This window comes from Arvicanthis niloticus, chromosome 3 (genome assembly GCF_011762505.2).
Source record: "Arvicanthis niloticus isolate mArvNil1 chromosome 3, mArvNil1.pat.X, whole genome shotgun sequence".
In the NCBI taxonomy this organism is placed as follows: domain Eukaryota; kingdom Metazoa; phylum Chordata; class Mammalia; order Rodentia; family Muridae; genus Arvicanthis; species Arvicanthis niloticus.
Window position 1 is genome coordinate 117,823,503 of NC_047660.1, and position 23,372 is coordinate 117,846,874.

Below are 23,372 nucleotides of genomic sequence, written 5' to 3' on the forward strand. Positions count from 1 at the left end.
TATCCTGATATAAACAATATGAGCCTGATGTGGTAGGAAGTAACATTTATAATCTCACGTGATATAAAGATTAGAGGTGAAAGTATAGACTCACACACTCTAATTATTTCATAGGAATAAACGTAGGTCGCCGCTAATACCCAGTTAACAATAACAGCTGACACCAAGTATGTGATTCCTTTTCCACCTAGCGCCCTCTAGCGTCCAAAATGAATCTTACTAACTGCCGGTTATTCATAAATTTTCAACACAATGCTGGATGTTTTAAAAGCGAATTATGGAGCGTTGAACCTTGAGCAATCAAGGATGATCTATTGTTCTACGAGTCATAATATTCTCCTTTTCAAGATTGAAGAATAGAGACATAGAAATCTCTGGAAAGATTAGAATATTTTTAACCCACTCTTAGAATTCTAAGATCCTTTATCGTGTATCTCTAGTGCAGCTTCATCGCAACCTAGAAAATAAACCTCATTGTCTTCTATGGCAAATGGTGAGTGGGGCTTATTTATAAATAGTAACTGTTGGAAATACAGATTACTGGTAGTGGAGGGAATTATTGGGGTGGAATGGTGAAGCTCTGTAAGAGCTTCAGCATGAGAATATGAATGGTTTTATTCATATATTTATTTGTGTGTAGGATATTTTTGTTCTTGATTTTGAAATAGAAACAGTGCTCTGTTTAGCCTTTGCATCCTAGCAGGATCTGTAGTCTTCACACGCCTTTAAAAAAAAATAACAACAAAAACCCAAACCCACATTCTTCAAAGGTCACAGTCTAGCCCTAAGAGGTCCCACCAAGAAGGGATCCATCCTAGGAAATGCTCCCTCTTCTGTACCTTTACTGAGAACCTGACTACTCAACGCTAAGATTCCTAGATGGTTACTCAGCCCAGAACACTCGGCCTCAGAGCGTCCGGTAGCCTGCCAGTAGGTGGCATTCTCGCTCCTCAGCTGCAGGGTGTTCCCGAGGAATCCCGGCGGCGTGGCAATCCCATCCCCCACCGGGAACACCCGAAGGCAGCATCCCAGACTTAATCTCAATCCATGGCTCCGCCCACCCCACAAAGTCCAGGGCGGCGAATGGCGTCGCGGAGGGGGCGGGGCTACGGGAGGTGGGCTGAGGGGGTGGGGCCTGGGAGGAGACAAAGCCGGGAAGAGTTAAAAAGCCTTGACCCTGCCCCTGGGGCGTCCGAGCGAAGGTTGTGGCGGATGCTGATCTAACTAGGGCCGGGTTAAGACAGCTTGTGTCGTGCGGGTGTGAGCCGGTGAGTAGCTGGGGCGCCCCCGGCTGCAAGCGGGCGCTCCTTCCCCTCCCTGCAGGTGCCCCAGGGCTCAGAGCGGCAGCCGCCGCCCCTTACTATTAAACTATTCCATAGAAGGCTGGAGTAAGAAAAAAGGAAGAAACCCCAGGTCTTGGATGTGCAGAGATGAACTCAGTGGCAAGGCCCTAGTGCACCCAGGGACACTTCCAGAGTTTGGGCTAAGGGAAGGGAAATGGGAGTAGCAGAGTGCTGCTTGCCTATCTGTGTAGAAGGGCGCTTCCGAGGGTGGGATCGATTTGGACGGCGAGGACGTTGCAAGCAGTGACAAGTGGCAAGGCAGATCTGCACCCGCGGAGGAGAATTTAGCTTTGAGTGGACGCACGGAACTCTTGAGTGTTGGGTGTAAAAGGAATAGGCAAGAAAACTGGTTGCAGAAAGGGTGTAAACCAGGAATTTAGGCGTGTACCCCATCAAGGTTCGGGGGTGGGACCTGCCTTGAGGATAGAGAAGGGCTAATGAGAGAGTAAGTGAGTGGGGGGGGGAGGTAAGGCGGGCCTCCAGCTTCAGTCTGTGGTGTTTACTTAGCCACTTGAGGGCGCCCTGGGGATTCGATTCCAGAGGAGTTCTGCGGCCATCTCGGCGGACCTCGTATTTAAGGTCCTGGCACCACTGAGAGGAGGGGCTGGCGTGGGGATCTGGAAGAAGGAACCTAGTCAGCTTCATTAGCAAAGCTTGCACAACGCCCACAAGGATATCGCCTGTGTCGGTGTCACCGGAGGTCGAGCAAACCAGAGACCCGCAAAAAGCCAACGAGTCGGGCGCTCACCCTAGAACTCACCCTCCTGTGGTGTGTGCATGTGTGCGCACCGATATTTGTACTCCTATGACCTTTATTTGGAAGGCTCCTGTGCAAATAAACTGCCCTTTGCCCCTCCGGATACACTTAAGCAGTGCACTTTAAACCGGCTAAATTGGGCTGTCGGGCTGGTATTAAATCCAAATAAATCCTGGCAGGGATAGTTGAATGTTAAGACTTTCTGTTCCCGATTTTGCTTTGTTTTAGGAGATAAACTGAAAGGACAGTTGTTTAAGTCATCAAAATTGAGAGACCTTGTTATAATTGGAAGTTCATTCACCATCAAGATAACAATTAGCAATTTTGCCCTCCAGTCTGATTTCCTTAATGTGGCCACAGTTAATTAGTTAATAATAGTTAATTGGGCATTAGTGCAAGTGTAGGCACTGCAAAAGAGGGAAACAGGAATTTTCCAACAATATACTGCAACTACTTCCTTAGAGTCTCCTCATGTTTTGCAACTTGAACTTGGCTGGGGGGGAAAAAAAAAAAGATTGGCTCAAGATAGAAACTTGAGATTTATGAAAGTAAACTTAAGTATGGCAAAGTGTTCCTATTGCTTAACTAGTCTATTATTTTGTTTTCTGGAATTGCAGAGACTGTCAGATTGGAACCCCTCTGCCTTCAGCTGATGTAAATAAGCTGGTAGCTGTTGGGCTTTCATCACACTTTCTTTCAAAAGCTGGGGTAGGGTGGAATCAGAAAATGTGAGACCCAAGAAGTCAGGGAATCTCCAGGTACCTCGAGCCCACACATGCCATGGAAATCAAATCCAGAAGAAGTGCAATAGTAGTCACAAGACAGCTTCACTTCTTTAATTAAGAGGTGCTAAAAAGTCAATAGATAAAGTGGAGGAAATCAGACTTGTATCATTCATTGGTGCATTCTGAGATATAGAAAGATTACAGCAGAGTCCATATTCCCAAGAAGGAAATAACAAACCAAAACAAAAAGTGCAGACATTCCCGGCATTGTGATCTTTTATTAGCTGTATTTGCCATCGCAGAAAAAATAGCCTAGTCATAACTGTTGTGTAATATGGTGTAGGAACATGATCATGAAAGTGCAGTATCAAGAACGAGATAAGTTTGCTGTCTCTTGTTTGCCTTTAAAGTATGGTCATGGTGAAAATGGAATTAATTATGAACTTTATGATCTACTGCAAGTTAATCTTTAAGTTGTAGCTGATGGGTGGTATCGGTTCACCCACACAAGTTTGTTGATTTATAATTGAGTTCCAGAAACTTCTCTGGTAATGGACTCAGGGTACCGCTTCAAAACTAGAAATAGGATTCTAGAAACGCAAATCTCAGAAGTAAAAATGGGACTTGAGAGTTGGGAAAATATTCCTGGCTTCTTGTGAGGAGCCGAGACCTACTGTCTAATCATCATTACGTTATTTATTTATTTAAGGATCAAATTAGTTTAGCTAAACTTTTCAAGACAGCTTTAGGTTGTTCAGGAGCTTTAAAGTCTCCTGACTTTTCTGGTCGTCGGCTATGACCTCGATAAATCTGCTATTGAATTTCTGAAAAAAAAAAAGTTCCCATTATAGTGTCGGTTGTGTGACAGAACAGGGCACTTGTTGCCTAGAGAAATGCAACACACACAGTAATCCTATGACAGGACAAAGTCGAGAGACCATCCAAGTCCAACTTGGAGAACCAATGAGAACGGCTGGGATTACTTACAGGAATATGGGTAAGGAGCAAAAATGGCTCTGCATCATGCTACCCCAGCATGGATGAGAACTCACAAAAGCTGGGAACCCGGTGCACACTTAACAGCCTGCTGGCAGCTCAACAGGTTGGAGGCTGTCCTTTCCAAGTGGCTGGTCTGGGTCTGATCTCACATGTGTTCTTCAAAGCCTGGCTTCCCTAGTCTAAGAGTCTCAACTTTTATTGTTTACTCTGTCAGGGTGGGGCCTAGCAACTCTGCTTGGTTTCAGGGACATCCTGAAGCTAGTTTTTGAGTTGTTTACCTGCCTGTTTTAAGAGCTTGGTGTAAGATAGAATGTTTCAATCACAGAAGAAATAGTTACACAATAGTGTTGTATAAGGAAAAGATACTCTCAGAGGTTCAGGGACCCTCTGCCTCCTGAGCAACAAGCATGTTATTCTTTAAAGCCTTCAAGTTTCTCTTTTTCCAAGCAGTCACCTTTGCCCTTTACTGGAATCAGATAAATTAATACGTTTGGTTTGTTTTGAGACAGGGTTTCTCTGTGTAGCTCCTGCAGTCCTGGAACTTGCTCTGTAGACCAGATTGGTCTCAAACTCAGATCCACCTGCCTGGCATGTGCCATCACTGCCTGGCAAATAAATACTTTTTATACTGATGGCCTTCCTAGAACAATGTAGTGTCCTATCATACAAACAGCTGCTCTTGCCCCTGAAAAGCCAAGAAAACAGAGCAGGACTTGAGATACCAAGAAACATAACTTGGATAAGCCTGTGTACTAGGCAGGGGCCTTTCTGTATCCTGATTTCTCTATCTGAGGAATCACTTTCATAATATTGAGTCATCTCTATGACAACAGATCTGCTTTTGTAATGGTCAAGATAATGACTGTTATTAAAAGTGTGTTTCAGAATTAGGTTCACCTACACTTTATCCAGATGGCCTTGGCAAAATAATTTCTTGCAGAGTTATCTTATAGTCCTGCTTCAGAAGCCTCACATAAAGTGTTGTAGCTATGTCTTGCACAGAGAAGTTCTCAGTTGTGTTGGTAAATGTAATTGTGACTATTTATATAACTGTGCTATTATAAATTGTTCTTTTTTAATAGTCACCAATTCATTGATACTTTATTTCTAATGACATGACAAGGTGCATCTCTTTTTTTTTTTTTTTAATTAGGGTTATTGAATTTAAAATGTCCAAAAAAATCCATGGCGGTTCTGTGGTGGAGATGCAAGGAGATGAAATGACACGAATCATTTGGGAATTGATTAAAGAAAAACTCATTCTTCCCTATGTGGAACTGGATCTGCATAGGTAAATAAATGAATTGTTCTTTTCTGTAGATAGCAAACTCAGAAACGATTGTCATTTCAAATTGTACCTGACATTTTTTGTTACATATATAATACCTGTGTTTTGTGATTAAAGGTTTAAGTTTTTTGTTATTGTTTGGGTTGGGCTTGGGGGTTTTCGTTGAGACATAGAGACTTACTACATATCCCAGATTGGCCTTGAACTCACAACAGTCCTCCTGCCTCAGCTTCCCAAATGCTAGGGCAACAGTCATATGCCACAATTCTTAGCCAAAGCTTAATTTTTTTTAACTTAAATGCAGATGAATCTGTTTTTTGAATTTGTGTGTCTGTGTATGTGCACATTCCGCATCCACGTGGAGATCAGGGCAACCAATTTATGGAAGTGGATTCTCTCCATGTGGGCTCCATGGATCAAACTGTCAACCTGAGATCATCAGGCTCAGGAGCAGGAATCTTTACCCACTGAGCCATGGCTCTTCAGCCCTCAGGGAATCTTCGATTTCAGCATACTGTTAGAAAAAGTGGGATTGCCATTATTTCAAAGTTAAGCACTATAAAAGAAATGTGGTGATTTTTGAGGCATGTCTAACTCTCTTTTCCCTGTGAATGTCTTAATACATCAGCAGTCTAGAGCAGTCAGTTTATTACTTGTGGAAGGAAAAAAAATAGAGGACAAGAAGAAACGTGAACTAAATGCAGAGAACTCGTCTTTGTCCTTTCCATCTGTCTCTTCTGCACATCTGCTAAATCAGTGGGCGGGGCTTTCCTTTTCCTCCTGCATCTTCTGTCCTCCTCATGCTACTTCCAGAGTACCTACCCTCCAGAAGCAGCTCCCTAAGAGTCCCGTGTCCCTTCACCCTATGTCTGCTGTGGTTAGAGGCAGATTAGGAAGTATGTTATTTATTCTCTCCATTTTTCCTGGTGTTTTTTTTCTTTTTGCTTTGTGGTTTGTTTTTGTTTTCTGTTTTTGGTAACCCTGGCTGTCCTGGAACTCACTCTGTAGGCCAGCCTGGTCTAGACCTCAGATCCACCTGCCTCTGCCTCCAAGTGCTGGCCCTAAAAGTGTGTTTCACCACCTACTGGCCTGTCTGCTCCTGGTGTTTTTCATAAGCTTGCTCCTTGCCCTTTTGCACATTTGAACTACATAAAGACAATTTTTTTAAATGGTGAAGTGGTCAAAAGCTGCCATGGTATAAAGTTGAGCAATTATTTAAGGCAAACTATTGATGTCTACCTTTGCCTTGACCCAGAATTACTCTGTACACATCCTATTGCTTAGTTGGGTACAGATATTTAGTTCATGTTGTGTCATTAGCTACCTTTTGATTATATAAATCTATGCTGCTGGTACTGTCTATATTATAACCAAAATAAGATCAATATTGTAGTTGCTTAAGACCCCCCTAAACATAGAGAAATGAGGGAGAGGACATTTTAGGAACTTCCCATTCAGAACTTTGAATGGCAATAAATGAACCTACCCTCCCCCCCCCCCCCCACACACACACACAGCATGGAGACAGGGATTTTTTCGTTTTAATTTTAGGTTAGGCTACATGTGTTTATGTGTGCAGTGTGCATACCTGGTGCAGAGGCAGGAAAGGGGCATCAGATTGCCTGAAATGGAGTTATAGATGGTTTTGAGCCAGCATGTGGGTGCTGGCACCAAACCAACTGAGGTCCTCTGCAAGAGCAGCAAGTGCTCTTAACTGAGCCATCTCCCCAGATGTCTGCTTCTTTTTGGGGTTGGTTTGGTTATTGTTTCATTTTGTTGTTTTGAGACTGGGCCTTATCATGTAGCCATGGTTAGCTTGGACCTTACTATATGGACAGACCAAGCTGACCTGAAGGCCATGCTCCAGCTAAATGCTTAGAGATACTTATTGGGAAGCAAACTTTCTTGTATTTATTTACATAGTTTTCTCTCTCTCTCTCTCTCTCTCTCTCTCTCTCTCTCTCTCGTGTGTGTGTGTGTGTGTGTGTGTGTGTGTGTGTGTGTGTGTGTGTGTGTTGCACAAGGCTGTACATGAAGGCCAGAGGACAACCTTGGGTATCTTTTTTTTTTTTTTTTTTTGAGGCAGCCCTTTCACTGGCTTGGAACCCACCAAGTAAACTGAGCTGACCGGCCAGCAATCTCTAGGATCCAGAATCCTCCTTATTCTGAGATTACAAATACCTAATCATACCTGGTGGGGTTTTTTATGACCAGCCCTTTTCTGTCTTTGAAGGTGGATTCTGAACTCAGGTGGGATTGAATTCAGGTCCTCATGCTTGCAAGACAAGTACTTGAGTGACTGATCTCTCTCCGAGGCCATCATTAGGCATGCTAAAGGAGAGTCCTTGTGGCTCATGCCAGTAATCCCGGCTCTTAGAAAGCTAAGGCAAAAGGGTTGCTGTGAGTTCCAAGCTGGCCTAGACTAGAATGTGAGACCCTGCGGCTAGGAAGAAAAGAGTACATGACTGTAAGCTATGAAAGGCTCAGATAGATTTTTAAATAGTTCCCCAACTACTATGATCACTTGGTTATTATGGTAAGGAAGGGGTGTGGGGTAGAGTTTTGGTGGTGGTGGTGGTGGTATTCTTTTTTTTTTTTTTTAAATAGAGGCTGTATAGTGGTCTGAGCCATTTCTTTTCTTTAATATTTCTCCTGGAAATATTAAAACAAGACAGGGGGAAAAATCTATGCATTTGCAGATAGATTCTCCTGAGAAAGGACTTCTATAAAAATGCTGTCCATATTTCTTGTAGTGTTGCGGTTGTATATCTGTAGATATTCAGCATTTCCTAGGCACAAGTGATAAGAAAATGTGTGCCTGTGTTAAGTGTATATGAATTCTCTAAAGCCGAGGCAGAAAATATTTTTGTTTGGAAGCACAAAGTGACTCTCTGTGTGTTTGCACCAGCAGTTGGGGTAGGTTGGGAAAGGAAGATGCAAACCCTAGAAAGAGAAAGGCAGCTTACATATTAGCAGGTTTGGAGAGCTGAGGCTTTTCTGTAAGGCCATGGAAAACAAATCACTTAGTGATTTTGTTTAGGTTTAGGATTTTGTTTTTTGTTTTTTGTTTTTTGTTTTTTTGGCGGAGGGTGTCTGTTTTGGTTTTTGTTCTGGCTTTTTCAAAACAGATGTGTGTGTGTGTGTGTGTGTGTGTGTGTGTGTGTGTGTGTGTGTGTGTAGCCCTGGCTGCCCTGGAACTGCTCTGTAGCGCAGGCTGGCCTCAAACTCAGAAATTTACCCCTTCCTCTACCTCTCAATTGCTGAGATTAAAGGAAAGATATGCACCAGCACCTCCCAACTTGTATTACTTTTCATAAACCATTACACACTTAAGCTTTATGGCTATTTTCTATGCTCCGTGGACAGCCAGCCAGCATTCATTCCTCTGTGAATAGTATGCATTATAGGAGCTGGTGCTAAATACGGTGTATACAAGATGGTTGGTAGATTACATTGCTTATCCAATAAACTACAGGCTTGTTTCCAGAACAAAGAGACTTGCCAAGAAGTAGGGGAAGGTTCACCTTATGACTAACTGGCTTTAACAAAAGAGTTCTCAGCTCTTTTGGCACTGATCGGCAAGAGCTAACTTTCCCACTTCAGTACCAGAAATATAAAACAGCCCTTTGATCCTTTCACCTCGCCACCTCTTTACTTACAAAGTATAAAACTTATGATGGGAAAATCAGGTTGGACTTGGCTTTAATTTGTTTGCTAGTTGTGTGGATGGAAGCCAGGCCAAAGGGTTGCTCTACGCTGTTGCTGCCTTCAAATGGTGGGAAACAAGAGGCAGTTTAGCAGACCGCATTGGCTTCCACTTAGTTTCCTGATAGACAGCTTCCCACTGCACCTGAGGGAGGCAGGGCGCTGCCTCCTAGAGTGTCTCACTTTTTTTTTTCTGTTAAGCACCCATCTTTTGTTTGATGCTAAAACTTGGCATACTTACATGTGTTTAGGGGCTTCACTTTGGCCCAGCAAGCTCTGCATGCAGGTGGCAGCCTGTCAGTTTGTCTACACAGTTGCACTGACATCTCTCCCTCTCCAAGCTATGATTTAGGCATAGAGAACCGTGATGCCACTAATGACCAGGTCACCAAGGATGCTGCAGAGGCTATAAAGAAATACAACGTTGGCGTCAAGTGTGCTACCATCACCCCCGATGAGAAGAGGGTTGAGGAATTCAAGTTGAAACAAATGTGGAAATCACCAAACGGCACCATCCGAAATATTCTGGGTGGCACTGTCTTCAGGGAAGCTATTATCTGCAAAAACATCCCCCGGCTAGTGTCAGGCTGGGTAAAACCCATTATCATTGGCCGACATGCGTATGGGGACCAAGTAAGTCATTTAAGTGAGCATAATTTGATTTTTCATGTTTATTTTTCACAGACCTTTATCCCGTATCTATGTTCATTCTTTGGATGTCTATGCCCTTAAGAGAAGCCCAACATACCAACATATATTATACATAAACTATATATTTAAATATGTTTAGGAACGGGTGAAAATACAGATAAACTTTTAAATAAGTACCCATCTTCGTACATTTTCCCCCAAATATCCTTTTGTTAAGTCATTCCCTACGACACTGACACATTTGCATTGGTAACACTGTGGGCTCAGACCAGCAGTTTTCAATGCTGGCTGCGCAGTAGGAACCTTTTATAAGATGTTGCTGTTGGTGGTGGTAATGGTGACAGTTTCAGTGCATTGCTGCTTTGGTTTGTTTTGAGTTTTTGCACTTGTTTGTTTGTTGGTTGGTTTGTTTTGTTTTTGCTTTGTTTCATTTCTAGTATTTGAGTCCCACCATAGAGCTGTTGGCATTTGAATTTTGTGAGGATCAGTGGTTTTTAAAAAAAAAAAAAAAAAACCACCCAATTCTAATGTTCAGCCACATAAAGAACTACCAGGTATTACATTAAACTGATCTCTTCGTGCGTGGATAAAGAGAAAGTCACCCAGTAGTTGCAATCAGTTTTATGAAAGCATTCTGTACTGCTTGGAAAACGAGTGTCATTAATTTCTGTGCTCGTATGGTGAGTCTCGTTGGTGAATTGGGCAGAAAAGTTGCCGACAACACAGATTACAAAATCTGTAGAAACTGAAGTTTTGAGTTTTAATAGAAAGTAGCTTATGTAGCAGAAGGAACCTTAAACAAAACGGAAACCTGTACAGCTAACATCTAGAGGCTTCTATGGACTCCTCCCTGAAAACTGTGGCCACAGCAGATGTCTCTGTGTCCCTGGGACAGGGTCACCAGCTTGGTCCTTGATATGTCCCATGGCTTTTGTTTCACACTGTGGTTCTTGATGTCTTCATACTGGCCAGCCCTTCAGGGACATTCCTGGAACCCTAGAAAAGGAATCTAAATGACAAAACTACAGATTCCCTAATCATTAACCTAGTTAGCATGCTGCCTATTCAGTATTTTTTTGTTTTGTTTGTTCTTTTTATTGATTAATTCTTGTGGTTTTGATCACTTGAAGAATGGATTTTCTTTTCTCTTTTCTTTTTTTTTTTTTAAATAGCATGTTGACTCACAGTTTAATGTTCATAGGTCTGTACAAAGTATTTTAGGACACATCAGTGGCTCAGTTACCATACTAAAGTACTTTCCATGACAAAAGTGTTTAGTCTTTTCTGTTATCTGACTAAACTTTTACACACTATGGTTAGGATAACTGTAAAGTAGCAGGTGTAGCTGGCACCCTCCCATGCACTGAAAAAGGTCCCTTGCCGAAATGACTTGTGAGTGCCCAGTGTGTTGGGGGCATGTGTCTCCACTGTAGAGTGGCTCAGGCCCATGTTGGAGGTACCCATCCTTTGAACTGCCTTAACCTGGGGCCATCAGTCTGCTGTTGCTGCTTTCAAAATGCCTGCTTTCTGTGGACGTGTGTCTGGTGTTAGTAACTCTGATCATCACATAGGGAGACTGAAGCCTGGAAATTTAACAGTGAGTCACATCCCAGGCCACTTGACCAGGTGCATTCTTCCCTAGTTCCTTCATGAAAAACTGGTGCCAGAATCAGATGCACTCAGCATTCGGCTTCTAGATTAGCATCAGGACATGATGTAAGCTCTGTTGTCATCTTCAACGGGAGAGCAGTGCTGGCCTCTTCCTCTAGCTCTCTGGACCATAACCAGGATCACCTTTCCCTGTTGTCTCATTCTACCGGCATCCCCCCACCCCCGTTTTGACATTTAAAACTTCAAGTTGCTTCTCACCTGTGTCTGCCCTTATGTAGCTACAGGCTTCTTAAAGGGAATCGTTTGTGATGGATAGTTTTGATTGTCATTTTAACAGTCTAGAAGGAATTGTCTTCATTTTGGTTGGCCTGTTGGGTTGTCTGTGAGGGATTTTTTTTTTTAATCCAGTTAATTTAAGTGGGAAGGTCCTCCCTGAACACAGGTGGCACCATTTTCTACCCACTGGGCCTTGGATTGGATGAAAGAAAGAAAGAAAGAAAGAAAGAAAGAAAGAAAGAAAGAAAGAAAGAAAGAAAGAAAGAAAGCAAGCAAGCAAGCAAGCTGAGCATAAGTGCGCATGCGTGCAGTGCTCTCCATTCCTGACTAAGGAGATGATAGGGCCGGCTTCCGCAGCTTCCGCGGCTTCTGCAGCTGTGACTTCCCCACTGTGGTGGACCGTCGCCTGGAACTGAGCTGAAAGAAACCTTTTCTTCCCTAAATTGCTTTTGTTGGAGTATTTTATCACAGCAACAGAAACAAAGCAAAGACGGACGTTCATGGTATTCTCCATCCTCTAGGAACTGATGCTCAGAAAGCTGCTGTCTACACTGTAGGCTCCTGATGAAGATGGGCCAATCTTCAACATGTACTAACTAGTGGACCTCCCTCATCGTGGACCCCACCTCACTCCCAACCCTGTCTCTTAAAACTGAAGAGCCTCAAATCACACGGCTGGGGTCTGGCTCTATAATCTGTTTTTCCCTTACGGTTTCAGGTGAGTTTCCTAACATGTGTTCCCCTCTTCACAGTACAGAGCCACTGATTTTGTTGTTCCTGGGCCTGGAAAAGTAGAGATAACCTACACACCAAAAGATGGAAGTCAGAAGGTGACGTACATGGTGCATAACTTTGAAGGTATGTGCAGTCTGTCTCTGCTGCATTTCACTTTACAGATGCCTTAGGCAATCTTGTTACAGTAATTTTTTTTTTAACTTAGCAATGACCAAGGTGGTGGCATATGCCTTTAATCCTAGCACTTGGGAGGCAGAGGCAGGCAGATCTTTGTGAGTTTGAGGCCAGCCTGGTCTACAGACTGAGTTTCCAGAACAGTCAGGACAACACAGAGAAACCTTGTCTCTTAAAAATGAAAAGAAAAAAAGGGGGAGGGGGCAAGTTATGCAAGTACATAAAAAGACAACCTGAATCTACCTGTTTCTGAGGAACATCAAAGTCTGAAGGGTTGAGAGGGTGGTTTTGTGGATGAAGCACTTGAGTACTTGCTACACAGATTTTAGTACCTGAGTTTGAATCCCCAGAACCCACATAAAGGCTAAGCACAACTATATGCCTAATATCAGGCTGGCTACCCTAGCCCACACAGTGGTTAGCAACATGAGACCCTGTCTTAAACAAGATGGAAGACCAACACCTGAGGTTGCCCTGACCTCCACACATTGTTTATGCACAAACATGTGTGCATACAGTCACTCATACGTACGCATAAACATAATCACACATACACAAATTTATCTTAAACCGTCTCCAAAATTTCAAGCGTTCACACAAACAGGAAATGCAGAGCCCCCTAGCTTTTGCATTCCTTGCCTCCTCTAAGTGACACTGTTTTCATAGATTCTATGTCTTCATAGAGTCAGTTTCTAGTTCTACAGGTTTAGTGTTTTTCTAATTCTCAGCCAAGTTAGCCTGGGGCCTTGGCATGGATTCAGGTTCTGACTTTCAGTAATAACAGAGGTCAATTAATAAAAGTTGTGAAACACTAGTGAGTACATGTAATGTAATTATTCACCCCAATTATCACAGCTGTGCTCAGTATCCCCCAGGAAATTAGAAGATTTTTACCCAGTAGTTAAAATGCAAATCTTTCTCCATTACATATACCTAAGTTTAAGATGCATGTTGGGAACTGGAGAGATCACTCACTGGGCAGAGTACTTACCGTGCAAGCAAGAGCTGAAATCCTCAGATCCCACACACAAAGCCAGGCACAAAAAGCAAATGTCTGTAACCCCAGTGCCCCTGTAGGGAGACAGGAAGCAGAGACAAGAGGCTTCAGAAGCTCACAGACTAGCCAACCTGATGAATGCAATAGCAAGCAACAAACGAGATCCTGCCTACAGCAACACAAGATGAAGGCTGAGGTTGTCTTCTGGCTCACAAAAGTGTCGTAGAATACACACCACATTCACACACACTCACAATCACACACACACACATCATACATGCACACAGTTAAAAAGTTAAGTACAGTCAGTCAGGCAGTAGTGGTGCACGCCTTTGATCTCAGCACTCCAGAGGCAGAGGCAGAGGCAGAGGCAGGTAGATCTCTATGACTTTGCGGCCAGCTGGTCTACAGAGAGAGTTCCAGGACACCCAGCACTACATAGAGAGGCCCTGTCTCAAAGAAAAAAAAAAAAAAAAGCCAAAAATAAACAAATAAATCAATTCCATGTTGGAACTTGTTAAAGTGTGTTAAGAAGAGTTCCAACTTCCTTGCCGGTTCTTGATGATACTTCTAGTTCCCAGGGGTAGTCTTCCATGTTTTGATATCATCAGGATCTTTTGTTGTTTCTGTTTTTGAGACAGGCTCTCACTATGTAGCTCTGGCTATTATACAATTCACTCTGTAGACCAAGCTTGCCTCAAACTCACAGAGATCTGCCTACCTCTGCCTCCCACATGCTGGGATTAGAGACTTGCACCTCTGTGTCTGCAATCTTTGGGATCTTAAAGACCATATGATTTTATTACTGCTGTTGCCCTTCTAAAATACATTAAAGTATCCTTATCTAAAACAAATGCTTCCCCTCTGTGCCTGTGCTATAGCCTGTTCAAGTTGGTAGTTCTGGAATTTCACAGTCCTGAGCCCATGATGGCTGCTGAGAAATTGGTCCTTGGATATTGTACATGGTTTTAGTCTTGGTACAAGTAGCACCATCCTTAAATTTTTCCTCTTTATTTTTGGTGATGTCCTCTCCACAGAAGGTGGTGGTGTTGCCATGGGCATGTACAACCAGGATAAGTCAATCGAAGATTTTGCACACAGTTCCTTCCAAATGGCTCTGTCGAAGGGCTGGCCTTTGTATCTAAGCACCAAGAACACTATTCTGAAGAAGTATGATGGGCGTTTCAAAGACATCTTCCAGGAGATCTATGACAAGTAACTATGGCTCTTATTCCTTTTTCTGTTTTCAAGTAAGAGTTGAGGCCATTTAGGGTGTAGCCCCTGGGGCAATCTGAGTGAGTGACATCATTAACCCTTACATTGGGCAATAACAAATCTGAGATTTAGCTGGACTGAAAGGAAACTACTCTGAGGTGCTCTTAGAAAGCAGATGTGCTCTTAAGTAAGGGCCACATTTTTTTTTTTTGGTAGGGACAGAATTGTTCAGTGTTTGAATTAAGTAGCACATTTATGTTGCAAAGTACCAATGTTTTGAAAGTGTGTATTTCCGAAGCAGGCCCAGTTTATTTTTCTTAAGACCTTTCGGTCTGCTTTAGGATGTCATTTGTCTTCGTATGTCACAGTTGTCATTTCAGCCACATATGAGGCAGCTCTTAACATAGCAAGTGTTCCAAGGAGAGCTTAGAAATGAAATGAGACCTTTGCCGACGCATGGAGAGTCCTCTTCCTATGGCCTATCTGTTCCAAGCTTGGACATTATTATTATATTTTTAAAATAAATTGAATGGAGAATCTGATCATTATTGAAAATAGTAGGAAGTAAAGAAGTATGTGGGGGAATCTGTTTTTCTCACGTAATTCTTAGACCTTCATTCATAAGAGAATAGTGTTCTGAGAGATGGTCACTTTGAAGGTTCAGGATAGGAATCTAAGCACGTGTCTGTCCCAAGTTCGTGCTGTATCTACTAAAAATAATGTTTTCTGTCCTTTTTGGAGTTGCAAATGGTATCCCTGATAAAACTAATTCTGTTTTATTCTTGTTTTCTCTTGTTTGTTTGCTCGCTATAGGCAATACAAGTCCCAATTTGAAGCTCAGAAGATCTGGTATGAACACAGGCTCATAGATGACATGGTGGCCCAGGCTATGAAATCAGAGGGAGGCTTCATCTGGGCCTGTAAGAACTATGATGGTGATGTGCAGTCAGACTCGGTAGCCCAAGGTAAATCTAAATAAATGGCCAGAGGACCATGTAGAGGAAGCACATGCTAACAGGTTATTCTACAAAGTTCTCTGGTGTGAGAAGGGACTTTTGTTTCTTTTTATTTTCAAAACGTCTTTATGTGCATTAGTGTTCTGCCTACATGTATATTTGTGAAAGTCCCAGGTCCCCTGAGGTTGCAGCTGCAAACAGTTGTGAGCTGTCATCTGGGTGCTAGGAATTGAACTGGAGTCCATGGGAAGGACAGACAGAGCTCTTAAACCGTGAGCTGGCTCTCCAGCCCAGCCCTAGAAGGAAAGTTCGTAATCCTTATCAAGTGATGAACCGTTAGCAGGTCAGGAAGCCTAGAGGCACTCTTAGATGCCTGGATAAGCAAATCATGCTCCTCCTGGGAAAGTAGCTTCACTCAAAGTCACACAGAAAGTTTCTAAGTGATTTGCTATTCTTGGCTCCAGCCTTAACAATGGTAATACATCTCAGCCTTTTACCCCAGTTGAAGTTTCAAAGCTCCCAATGGGTAGCTAATGCCATAGTTGAACACTCAATTTCCCTATCCTTATATCTCATAAGGCCAGCTGTGGTGTGCACACCTTAACCAGGAGACAGAGGCAAGTGGATTTCTTTGAGTTCCAAGGCCAGTATGGTCTACCTAATGAGTTCAAGGACAGCTAGGGACATATAGAAAAGTTCTGTCTCAAACAAAAGAATGTAGAGAGAAAACCAAGAACTTGTTAAGTGAGGGACCCCAGCACCAAGGCCATGGTCTCCAAGAGGTCATTCATCTGGCAATAAGTCCTAAGGGTGCTCCTCTTGCCAAACTCGAAGGCTGCTCTAATGCTCTATAAAACAAATGTTTGGTGCTTAGCTTCCAACACAAAGGAGGTATGCAAAGCCCAATGCTGTTTACAGAAATTTCAAGAACAGGGTGGTTTTGCCATGTAAATTTTCCTGACTTCCACACCAGATTGCCCTTTGGGGTCAGGTTTGCACAAGGGAAGTCCATGAACCTGAATCTCCCCAGATAAGTGTTTGTGTTAATTTCAATTATGTTTAATTTCCCACAGGAGGTACTGCTTTTGGTCTTGTGAAAGCTGAGTATCTCTAATCATTTTGAGAATCAGTAGATAAGACCAACAGAAGATAACATTAGTAATACACACACACACACACAACTTTGTCTCTAAAATCTCATGCGTTTATACTGAGTCGAATAGCCCTTTGTAGTGACACTGTAATAGATAAAACCAGTGGGTGTCATCAGAGTTCTGGGAAAGATACACAAAGCCATTTAAGGCCTTGTATGGATAGGCATATGCTGTATCATGAGCTAAATCCCCACACCTATTGTTGTTAAATGTCCTGTCATTGTAGGAAGAAAGTGTTTAGAGAAATATTAAAGTGCAGTGACCTCAGAGAGCCAATCAGATTGCAAGGCAGCAGAGCTGGCTTCCATCTCCTGGAGAGGTACAACTGCTGTGAACTCACAGCCTTTCATTTATGTTCTCAGCTTGACAATGGCACCAGCTAGTGTAGTGATAGATATGTTGGGTAGGAGCCACAAAGCCACAGAGCAGGGTGGAGGATAGGTCATACTCACAGTGAGGTACGAAGCCCCTCACCGGTCACTGCATCTGAATGAAGCCTTGAGGCTGCACAGGTACTGGAGAGAGCCACTGTTCCCACACAGAGGCATCTTTTCTTTTTAAATGCTTTTCCTCTGTTTACCAATTTCAACATAAGGAATTACTGTTAGATCAACGTGAGTAGATTTAGACTGATACAATTAGTCGTCGAGAAGAGGATTCCCAGTTCCTCGGGAGCATACTTAGGACCTATTGCCAGATAATAAGCTCTTGGGGATCCCATCCTTGGTAGTTAGGAGTTCCTCGCTTTACTCCTCACCAGAACACCTTGGTTCTCTTTTTACATTTTTAGTGTGAGATATGACAATAGGAAAACTAAGTGACTGTAAACTTTGGTGTGAAGTTTTTTTGTTTTGTTTTGCCTTATTCACTTACAAATGCATAAAATAAGGAGGAGAAAGATTGATTTCACTGAAATCATAAATGACCAAATTGGGCTGGTAAAATGGCTCAGCAAAGCATCTACCACCAAGCATGATGACTAGAGTTCAGTTCCCAAGATCCACACAGTGGAAGATAGAAGTGACTCAAAAGTTGTCCTCTGATCTCCACACATACGTAGGCACATATGTGCACACACACATACACACATACTGAACAAATAATAAAAACATTAATGTGACCAAAAAGTAAAATGAAAGAATCTTCTTGGTGTCAGACAAAAAAAAAAAAGAAAAAAAAAAAAGAAAAGAAAAGGTAGCCTGCTTATAACCTCTTTATTATAATTTATCAGCAGCTTCATTAGGTGGTCATGGGAGAATAAAGAAAATGGAAGTGCTTTGCAATCAAGTAAAGAATGCATGAAAAGAAAAAGCAGTTGCATGGACTTAGAAGTGGCAGTAAGGTTCCCTGGATAGGGGACTGCAGAAAAGAGGTGTTTGTCAAGAGTATTGAGAGCAAGGGAAGGCAAGTGGGCTGCTCCCACATCCACCCATCCCATCCTGCTTTTAATCTGCCTTTTCATCCTCATCTCAGCAAGGGTGAGTGAGCCACAGGAGGGCAGCAGATAACTCACTTCCATACTCCAGAACAAAGGGACATTCTACACAGAACAACACAGTGGGTTCTTACTTAATAGGAAGTTCTGTTCTAAGGGATAGAAGTATGCAACCATATATTCACAATGATGTGTGTATTCCTCTAATCCCACAGCAAACCAGTGAAGTAAGTGCTTTTATTATCTAACTTAATAGGCAGGAAAACTGAGCCATGAGAACCATGAAGCCACAGAAGTAGAATGGAGCATAGGTCACCCCCTAACACAAAGTAGATGCCCCAGAGAGAATAATAGCCTTTCCAGACAGTTTGATTCAAACTTGACGCTGGGGTCCTGCTTTCTGAAGGGCATTATTGATGCTTGAATGCACTTGTGTTTATTTTGTTTATCATAACCTGTCAACACTGTCACATATTCTCATCTCTAGAGCAGTACTGTTCATGCAGTTGGACCCAACACGTCATGCTCTACACTTACAGGTTATGGCTCCCTTGGCATGATGACCAGTGTGCTGATTTGTCCAGATGGTAAGACAGTAGAAGCAGAGGCTGCACATGGCACTGTCACACGTCACTACCGCATGTACCAGAAAGGACAGGAGACGTCTACCAACCCCATTGGTAAGATGGTATCTACTGATTTCCAGCCAGAGAACTCTTCAAAGGTAATCTCAGAGGAACTGAGACAAGTACCGTTGCTACTCAGAGGCTCCTGCAAAATCATCACTTTGTTTGATTTGGAGAGTGGGCGATGAAACAAAGTCTATGTACCATAGGCTAGCCTAGAACTTTTATATGTAGCACAAGCTAGCCTTAAAATTGTAATAATCCTCCTGTCTTTGCTTCTCAAGTGCTGGGTTTATGGGTGTTTACTATAATTAGGAGCTATTTTAGTGTCCTTATTGTATTTTGTTGAAGAATAAATGTTACAGAGAGGAGCATTTTCAAAAGCATTTTCCTTACCCCAGGAACAATGAGTTGTCAATTAAGGCCAAATGGATATCTCTTAACAGAGCTTCAGATAAAATATTTCCAACTAATCATCCATAATTCATAGTACCTAATGATGCCCATGGCCTAAACAAAACCCTGCCCCATCTCTGGAAAGAGTGAAACACTAGGAATCCCCATACATGGAGTGATTTGAAATAGTGACTTTTTGTTTTCTTTTCTTAGCTTCCATTTTTGCCTGGTCCCGAGGGTTAGCCCACAGAGCAAAGCTTGATAACAATACTGAGCTCAGCTTCTTTGCAAAGGCTTTGGAAGAAGTCTGCGTCGAGACCATTGAGGCTGGCTTTATGACTAAGGACTTGGCTGCTTGCATTAAAGGCTTACCCAAGTAAGTGTGAGATGCCCTGTGTATCTCTAGTCTGCATCTATGGTCAAATCACCCCTCATTGAAATTATGTGAGTTGTTAGTCTTTTCTGGGGTCAGTCCACACTACATGTGGTAGCACGTAGACAGGCAGAACCTGCTCAGCTCTGTGAAATCATGTTTGTACAACCATACACTTTCATATTTGTCGCTGTAGCAAGAAAGTGGACATAGATCATAAAGAAATGCATAGGCATAGTGTCATGCTAACCAAACTCCTGTGTACAGAACTGGGATACAACTAGATTTGGTTTATGAGCTGGGCTCTAAATTTGCTGGTATCTGACCTAGTGGGCAATTGTTAAAATGAAAGAGTTCTATTTAATTAAAAAAAAAATAAAGAAAAGCGATCCAGATGGTGTAGTCCCCTCCTGAAGTACCTATCAGTGTCCCTGTGATACCAGGATTCTTTTGAGGACTTGGAAGCCAGAATCCTAGCTAAATCAGCTGTTAATCAGAATTCTCTCTCAAGGAAATTATAAAGTCAGCCCTGAAACCATAAACACACAACAACAAAAATGGACTCATCAGGTTGTGTTTGCATATTTGTGCATACATATACATATGTATGTAACAATAATAATTGGGGAAGAAGACTATCAGTCAGAGAGTAGAAGGGCATGGAAAGAGCTGGGACTTGAGAGTGACTGGAGGGAAGGAAGGGACAGAGGAAAGTAATATAATTATATTTCAATTAAAATGTATAAAAATTTTAAAAATTTAAACAAAACAAAAAATGTTTTGTTTATACTACTAAAATATAAATTAATACCATTTTCCCACCAGTACACCCTCAGAGATTTGTTATAGTTAGTATAACCCAGGAAAGATGTGGACTCACTTACTACATGTTTCTTGACTTAAATCACCAGCATAGATACATTTGCAACATTCTTACCAGTATAGTGGCTTTATGACCTACTCATCAGGCATTTATTAACGAACTTTAAGGAAAATGGTTCCAGTCACATTAGCATGAGCCTGACCTAAAGCTCCTGGTAGTTCAAAGCCATACAGCAAGTAGTCTCCTGTAAATGCACAGGAGGCCCCACCTCAGGCTACCCTGAGCACAACCCCAGGAACCTTAGTCGTGGCCCACAGGTTTGTAGCTTTTTCACATTAATGAATAGTTTTGTGCTTAGAAGTGTGAGTAGCATTACTATGGTCTGTTTTTAATTACCTCTTGCCATATCAGAGAAAAAACTAAATTTTCTTCTTTTTTTCCTCCCACCAGCGTACAACGTTCTGACTACTTGAATACATTTGAGTTTATTGACAAACTTGGAGACAACTTGAAGGCCAAACTAGCTCAGGCCAAACTTTAAGGTCAAACCTGGGCTTAGGACAGGCTTTATGGTAACTAACTAGGTCCACAGGTTTACATTTTTTTTTTTAAAAGTAACACTCAAGGTTAAAAACAAAAATCATTTTGTAATTTGTTTAGAAGACAAAGTTGAACTTTTCTATATGTTTACAGCCTTTTTTCTTTTTCATACAGTTCTTGCCACCTTAATGAATGTGGTAGGGAAGGTTTTTTTTTAATTGTATTTTATTGTGTAGTAGCAGTCTAGGAATTATGTTAGTACCTGTTCACAATCAACTGTCACTTTTTCTCTTGCTCTAATATAAATGACCAAAATCATAAGTGCTCCAAGGGTGAACAATAGCTACAGTATGTTTCCCTATAAGAGTGAAAGAGAAACTCACTCCTCCTGCTGTGTGTGAGTGTGAACACTGGGGGGTTTGTGTGCAAATGTTGCACTGTATGTGGGAGAGCTATACCGTGAGCTCACACAAGACTGGAACAAATAGGATGTGTAGCTAAAATGCATGGTGGCCATGCTTGTAAAGAGCATCTATGTGCCCGGCATACTAATTATATTTTAAGACCACTGGAGAATTCTAAGTCAAGAATAAATACAAACTGGAGGTTTCTGCTCTTTGAGTTCTCTTCTCCTGTGGCCCAGCCCAAGTGTTATCCTACCCCAAACAGCATGTTTCACCCATGTGGAATAGTGGGAGCTGCGCCGTTTTTTGGATTTCTGCTGGCCTGTTGCATTTCTTTTATATAAAAAAAAATGTGATTTTTTTTCAGAAGTTGACATTAAACACTATTCCAGTCTAGTCCTTCTAAACTGTTAATTTTAATTAAAATGAAGTAATAATGACCCTTCTTTGAAGTGTTTATTATGTTTTTATTTAAAAAGTATTGTTCATTTCTTTTCCTATTACTGTAATAAAATGCCTTGATAAAAGCATTTTAAAGGAGAAAGGGTTAGTTTTGGCTCACAGTTCAAGGTACAGTCCCGGTGTGGCTGGAAAGTCAGGATAGCAGGAGCTTGAAGCGGCTGGTCCTGAAGTAGAGAGCAATGAATGCATGCTAGTGATCAGCGTGCTTCCTCCACTGTACACAGTCCAGGACTCCCAGCCAAGAAACCAAGATGGTGCTTCCCATAGCACTAATAGAAATCAGAGAATCCCCTGCATGTATGCCCAGAGACCATATCCAGGTGACTCTAGGTTCTGTCAAGTTGAAAAGTAAAACAGTCACAAGCACTAGATTATATCCTAGCCATGGGAATTGGATTTGAAAATATTCCTTCTCTTAAGAAGTCTATTGTGTGACAGCTTGTGGTGGTGCACACCTGTAATCCCTGCACTTGGGAGGCAGAGGCAGGTAGATCTCTGAGTTCAAGGCCAGCCTGGTCTATAGAGGGAGTTCCAGGAGGCCCAAGTCTACACAGAGAAACCCTATCTCCAAATAAACAAAACAAACACAGAAAATTTGCTGGGGAGTAGGGTACATAAATGAACAGACAGTGAGAGGGGAATCTGCTCTGACAGCACAGAGTAGTACTTCAAGATCCTGCTTTCAGTGTAAGGAAAGAGGACAGATCTAAGGGACTAATAAACTATCAGCAGACACTGCATAAACTGAAGAATGTAGGCATTGACCTGTAAGTTAAGAGGGAGACAGTGAAAATTACTAAGAAGGGAAAGACATTTAGTGGATGGTTGGATAGCAGACACTGTTGGAGGGAGGAAGATTAGATGCAGATGCTTGCACCCGGCTTATGGACAGAGGCCGGGGACCCCTGTGGTTGAGTTAGGGAGGGGCTGGAGGAGGCTGGGGAGAAGGGTGACCCCAGGTATCTCTCAAGCACTGGGCCACCAGCCAGGTAGCATGCACTGGCTGGTACAGGGCCTTGACACATGTACAGAGGAAGACTTGCCTAGCCCTCGGGAGGCTTGGGGCCCCAGGGCGTGGGGAGGTCTGGTGGGGTGGGGTGGGGTGGAGGATGCCCTCTTGGAGATAGGGGAGGGGAAACAGGATGGGGGGTGGAGTGGGCGGGGGATGGCAACTAGACTGTGGAAAAGGATTAAAGATTAATATATTTAAAAAAAAAAAAAAGAAAAGAAAAACATTGAAGATCCAGCTGGCAGATGCACTGAGGAAAATGGGATAGAATTCTGAGATCCCAGATAAGATGGATGGGGCTGGAGACACGGTTCAGTTAGTCAAGTGTATGCAAGAAGACCTGAGGTCAACATCGAATATACCTAAGAAAAAAGGTGGATGTTGCCTAGGGAATAGCAACCATGTAAGGCTGTCTTCTGGCTTACCCATGCACACATGTATATACTCATATATGTATACATAGATAAATTGAATAAGTTTCTCTATAAGCAAGAGATATGGGTGGTGAGGAAGCAGTAGGAAGCCTGCCTAAGAGAGGGCTCTCCTCATCGCAGCATCTTTGGTGGAGGAGGCCCTGTGAATCTGGACTCTCCCACCTCAAAAGTCCATTAGGGCCAGTGACATAAAGGATCCGCCAATAAAAGCACCTACCACTAAGCTTCACAACTTCAGATTGCCTTCTGGTACCCACATGTTGGAAGGAAAGGTCATGAATGTC

At 42.5% G+C, this 23,372-nt stretch overlaps 2 protein-coding genes across 2 annotated transcripts in view; both read left to right on the forward strand.

Annotated features, from left to right (window-relative positions):
* The window catches only part of LOC117705391 (gamma-crystallin D), a 763,352-nt gene that overhangs the window by 654,415 nt on the left and 85,565 nt on the right, over positions 1-23,372 (forward strand). The gene's annotated exons all lie outside the window — the stretch shown is intronic.
* Positions 1,131-21,623, forward strand: Idh1 (isocitrate dehydrogenase (NADP(+)) 1). Its single transcript, XM_034498006.2, has 9 exons — positions 1,131-1,268; positions 4,978-5,115; positions 9,159-9,450; positions 12,108-12,213; positions 14,299-14,476; positions 15,290-15,441; positions 18,561-18,701; positions 19,257-19,419; positions 20,690-21,623. Exons 2-9 carry the CDS (start codon positions 4,994-4,996, stop codon positions 20,778-20,780), a joined length of 1,245 nt encoding a protein of 414 aa, XP_034353897.1. The 5' UTR covers positions 1,131-1,268; positions 4,978-4,993; the 3' UTR covers positions 20,781-21,623.

Excerpts from the sequence above, each read along its gene's own strand:
- Idh1 (XM_034498006.2), top strand. The coding sequence starts at position 4,994 with ATGTCCAAAAAAATCCATGGCGGTTCTGTGGTGGAGATGCAAGGAGAT. Across the intron at positions 5,116-9,158 it reads GTGGAACTGGATCTGCATAG|CTATGATTTAGGCATAGAGA; the intron begins GTAAATAAATGA and ends TCCCTCTCCAAG. Across the intron at positions 14,477-15,289 it reads TTCCAGGAGATCTATGACAA|GCAATACAAGTCCCAATTTG; the intron begins GTAACTATGGCT and ends TGCTCGCTATAG.